Source organism: Eretmochelys imbricata, chromosome 14, assembly GCF_965152235.1.
Source record: "Eretmochelys imbricata isolate rEreImb1 chromosome 14, rEreImb1.hap1, whole genome shotgun sequence".
NCBI classification, from domain to species: domain Eukaryota; kingdom Metazoa; phylum Chordata; order Testudines; family Cheloniidae; genus Eretmochelys; species Eretmochelys imbricata.
This window is the reverse complement of record NC_135585.1, coordinates 850,408-855,441: the sequence shown is the minus strand read 5'-3', so window position 1 is coordinate 855,441 and position 5,034 is coordinate 850,408. Positions and strand designations below refer to the sequence as shown.

At 62.1% G+C, this 5,034-nt stretch overlaps 1 protein-coding gene across 1 annotated transcript; it reads right to left on the bottom strand.

Annotated features, from left to right (window-relative positions):
- Positions 1–498: 498 nt before the first annotated feature.
- Positions 499–4,054, bottom strand: PPP1R27 (protein phosphatase 1 regulatory subunit 27). Its single transcript, XM_077834260.1, has 3 exons — positions 3,868–4,054; positions 2,456–2,606; positions 499–651 (listed from the first exon to the last, which is right to left on the bottom strand). Exons 1-3 carry the CDS (start codon positions 4,052–4,054, stop codon positions 528–530), a joined length of 462 nt encoding a protein of 153 aa, XP_077690386.1. The 3' UTR covers positions 499–527.
- Positions 4,055–5,034: the final 980 nt, after the last annotated feature.

Genomic DNA, 5,034 nt, shown 5'->3' with positions numbered 1-5,034 from the left:
GAGAGCTGGGCTAACCTTCTCTCTCTCTGCCCCTGGACGGACAAGGGTTATTCTGAGGAGCTGCAGCTCAAAGAAACAGCTGTAATGCTTCCAGTGAGACAGCACCACCTGGGCCCTACAGCACACCCCTTCCACACAGCAGAGCCCACCCAGTGCCAGCTCACCCCGCTGCTTCAGTGACCACACACCAGCGCCAGCCAGAACCAGTGCGTCCAGCCACTGCCCTTTTGGCCAATCCAGTTTTAGCTGAAGATGGACACTGGCTCTGCGGTGGAGCTGAGAGCAGTGGAGAAGGGTCAGTTTCTCCCCATGGTGCACCTGGCAATCCGGGGGTCCTGCAGTACAGTTATTGGGTGAACTCTCTCTGTCTCTAGGCTCTCCTACGCACACGTTACAGCAAGACTCTCGGCTTTCCCTAGACGTCCCAGCTGCCCTGATCAGCAGCCCCCAGGACTGACGACCACACTGCCCCTCCTCCACTGCTGGAGAGTCTGAGCGAGAGGGGCCCCACACCAGGAAGAGACTCCTCAGTCCATCCTGGCAGCTTTAAAGAGCTCCACAAGGTCCTTGGAGTCAGCGTCAATGAGGTCAGATGGCTTCTCCCCTTCGTCATTGGTGGCATCAAGCCTGGCCCCTAAAGAGATGAGGTACCTGCAGGAGACAGAGGGAAGGGGCTGCACTGGCGGGCAGGGGTGCTGGAACAATGTGTACAGGGGGAGCCTGAGGGCCTCTGACCCAAACTGCAAACCCTGTGTATAATGGAATCCACTGCAAGCCAGGGGACACGGCAGCACCCAATTCCAGCACCTATGCTGGCGGGTGGGCAAGGCAGCCCAGCGGGGGAGAGCAGATGAGCTTCCAACACCACTTCCTGTAGACAGCCCCAGTTCCTGCAGGACACGGGGCTCCAGGCCTCAGCAGGAAACACTCGGCCTTGGCAACTACCAGGTACACATAGGGTTGCCAACCCTTCAGGACTGGCCTGGAGTCTCCTGGAATGGGCATCGATCTCCCGGTGACTATTGAGAGTAACCCAGGAGATTTTAAGAAAATAACATTACGTCATGTTGGAAAAAAATCTCCCAGAATAGCTTCAGTCAGAGTTGGCAACCCTAGATACACAGGGTGTAGGGCAGGCTCCTCCTCCACAGCCCCATGCCAACACCCTGCCCGCCATCTCCCGGAGACCCAGACCAGCATCCTGCCTCCCCAGAGCCCCAAGTCAGCGCACCCTGCCTCCCCTCTCCTCCTGGAGACCCAGGCCAGCACACCCTGCCTCCCCTCTCCTCCTGGAGACCCAGGCCAGCGCACCTTGCCTCCCCTCTCCTCCTGGAGACCCAGGCCAGCGCACCCTGCCTCCCCTCTCCTCCTGGAGACCCAGGCCAGCGCACCCTGCCTCCCCTCTCCTCCTGGAGACCCAGGCCAGCGCACCCTGCCTCCCCTCTCCTCCTGGAGACCCAGGCCAGCGCACCCTGCCTCCCCTCTCCTCCTGGAGACCCAGGCCAGCGCACCCTGCCTCCCCTCTCCTCCTGGAGACCCAGTCCAGCGCACCCTGCCTCCCCTCTCCTCCTGGAGACCCAGGCCAGCGCACCTTGCCTCCCCTCTCCTCCTGGAGACCCAGGCCAGCGCACCCTGCCTCCCCTCTCCTCCTGGAGACCCAGGCCAGCGCACCTTGCCTCCCCTCTCCTCCTGGAGACCCAGGCCAGCGCACCTTGCCTCCCCTCTCCTCCTGGAGACCCAGGCCAGCGCACCTTGCCTCCCCTCTCCTCCTGGAGACCCAGGCCAGCACACCTGTCCCCCTACTCCCGGAGACCCAAGTCAACACACCCTGCCCCCCTCCTCCCAGAGCCCCAAGTCAGCACACCCTGCCTCCCCTCTCCTCGTGGAGACCCAGGCCAGCACACCCTGCCTCCCCTCTCCTCCTGGAGACCCAGGCCAGCGCACCTTGCCTCCCCTCTCCTCCTGGAGACCCAGGCCAGCGCACCTTGCCTCCCCTCTCCTCCTGGAGACCCAGGCCAGCGCACCTTGCCTCCCCTCTCCTCCTGGAGACCCAGGCCAGCACACCTGTCCCCCTACTCCCGGAGACCCAAGTCAACACACCCTGCCCCCCTCCTCCCAGAGCCCCAAGTCAGCACACCCTGCCTCCCCTCTCCTCGTGGAGACCCAGGCCAGCACACCCTGCCCCCTCTCCTCCTGGAGCCCCAGGCCAGCGCACCCTGCCTCCCCTCTCCTCCTGGAGCCCCAGGCCAGCGCACCCTGCCTCCCCTCTCCTCCTGGAGACCCAGGCCAGCGCACCCTGCCCCCTCTCCTCCTGGAGCCCCAGGCCAGCGCACCTGTCCCCCAACTCCCAGAGCCCCAAGCCAGCACACCCTGCTTCCCCTCTCCAGGAGCCCAGGCTGGCCAGGTAACTGTCAGCAGGGCTAAGCCAAGCACATGGTGACTGGCGGGTGCTGACCTGGCTATGTGGGTGTGGCCATCGCTGCAGGCCACATGCAGGGGGGTCCAGCCATTCTCATCCTTCTGGTGTATATCCGCGCCGTATCGCACCAGCAGTTTGACACAGTCGAGGTTCCCGGAGAGCACGGCTTCATGGAGGGCTGCCATGCCTAGAGAGGGGACTCATCAGCTGCAGGGCCTGACCTGGCTGGCCATGGGGAGCAGAGGGACCTGCCCACACTGAGCCAGGGCGCTGCCCCTTGGGTTCTGGGACATGAGGTGGCAGGAGCTTTGGGAGGAGACAGTGGAGGGCAGGGAGGGGAAAGGGCCCCAGCTTGGAAACGCCCAGCTCCCTTCCCCGCACCCCAGAAAGGAGCTGGCATCAGGTCATATTTTCCCCTTACTGGGGTAAATGGCTCCTTGAATGGCTCAGGCTCTGTAGCCCCCCGCTCCACTGAGCCAGGCAGGGAGAGCTGGGTGGGGGGGGAAGGGGTTGGTCAGTGACGTGCCAACCCACCCCCGAGCTCTGCCACTAATAGCCTGCATGTCTCCTCCAGGCCTCGGCCCTGAGTCCCCCACCGCTGGGATGTGGGCACACAGTTCAGAACCAGGGCTGAAGTAATCTGTGTGGCTGGGTGGGAGCCTGGCACCCAAGCCAGGCTATTTTAGAGAGGGTCTCCAGGGCCTTTTCTGACAGAGGCTGAGGCAGACCCACAAGTGGCAACCAGGTAATAATGACACAGGCCGTCACACCGTCCCCGCCCGCACCAACTATTCCTCGGACTAGCCCCAGCCCTACATGCAGGCAGCAGAGTACGGGGAAAGTCACTCAGTGAGTCAGCAGCAGAGCTGGTAACCAAACCGAGGAGTCCTGGTTCCTCCTGCACCTCCTCTAACCATAAGGCCCCATTCCCTTCCCAGAGTTGGGAACCCAGGAGTCCTGGCTCCTAGTCCAGTGTTCTAGCCACCAGCTCATGCTACTTCTTTGGGCCTCTCCATTGCCGTTCCCCTCCCTGACTCTGGCCATTCGCACTTTGTAGTCACCGTACATGGTGCTGTGCACATCAAGAGGCAAGGTCCTGGGCTTTAACCGTTCTGCACTGAAGGGCTGGCTCTGTCCATGTCTGCTGGGGTGATGCATTCCCACACTACTGGGTGCCCATCAGCCTGGCATCTGGTACTGGGCTAGCTCCTCCCAGAGGGATTGAAACACTTGGCTCCTATTGATGCTAGACAGGGAATGGGAGCAAGACCTCCTCCACCACTACCAGCCCCTGTGACTTAATTACAATGGGGTGAAAGTCTAACGCCCTGCTCTGCATGGGGTAAGGCTGTGCCTGGCACATCCCCTGCAGGGGCAGGCTCCCCCACCCGGGAACCCCCTGCTGCCACCCACCCATTAGCTCTGCCAGCACTGCAGGTGTTACTCACCGGAGGGGTAGAGGGTGCTCAAGGTGACCTTCCTAGCTCGGATAAACCTGCCCACCTGCTCCAGGTCCCCCAGTCTGATGCTGTCCTGGAAGACAATGTCGCTGGGGAAGCGCACCGTCCGTGCAGGCTTGGGGCGCTGGGAGCACCCGCGGTCCTGGGGCAGTGAGGCCGGGTCATAGTATTTCATACTGGTGGGCACCCTGTGAAGCCGGTGAGACGGCACAAGGGCAGAGACACAGTGAGACTGTGACAGCCTGGGTGAGCAGGTGCGGGAGGCAGCACGGAGCCCCGGCTCTGTGTCAGAGCACTGGACACTCTTCTCCCCTGTTCTGGTCGCTTCCTCCTCCGACCAAAGTGAGCCGGAGCCACTAGTTCTGCAGGGGCCTCTCCTGGCAGCCGCAAGCAGCCACCCTCTAGAGCAGCAAGGAAGCTGGGTGCTCCCAGTCCCCGCTGAGCTCGGTGCCAGACCCCCTGCTCAGGGCTGAAGGGCTCCCCCAGCAGCCCCCCTTATATAGCCTCCTGCTGGCTATTTTGGGGACATCCAGCTCATGCTATTTGCCATGAGGTGCTGTAATAGAGCTGCCCTGCCCTCCAGCCTCCCACTTTTGGCACAAGTTAGCGTCTCATCTTACAGCCTACTTGTTGACGAGCCCATCTAAAGGGTCAAGCTGTCTGCTGCCTATGCACGTGCAGCCCCGGTACCTGGCCCCACTGCAGGCTCCCTGTGGCATGGAAACCAGGACTACCAAAAGAAAAGGCAAGAGTCCATTAGGAACAGGCCTGGGAAGCCAGAGACTGATGCATGCAGCAGCCTGCAGAGGCGTGAAACAGTGATGTGTCAAAGCCACAGAAGCCAAGTTAGTGCTGAGGTCATTCCCTCGCCGATGCCTGTGGCCGATCTCCGCTCCTCAAGGCTGGAGCTGCACTGCTGCGGTTCATGGCTGTGCTTGGGCTTGAGCGTCAGAGCTGTAGATCCCATACAGTGGGCATGAGCGCTGGTCCTGGAAGCAGAAGCCCAGCAGCAGAGCAGCACCTCTTGGAGGTCAGCTCACCCCAGGAACTGCTGGCCCAGGCTGCTCGCAGGGCCAGGCAAGAGAATAGCACCCAGAGCAGAGCTTCAGAGACTCCAGGAACACCTACCGCAGGCACCTGCTGCGTTCTCTGCTC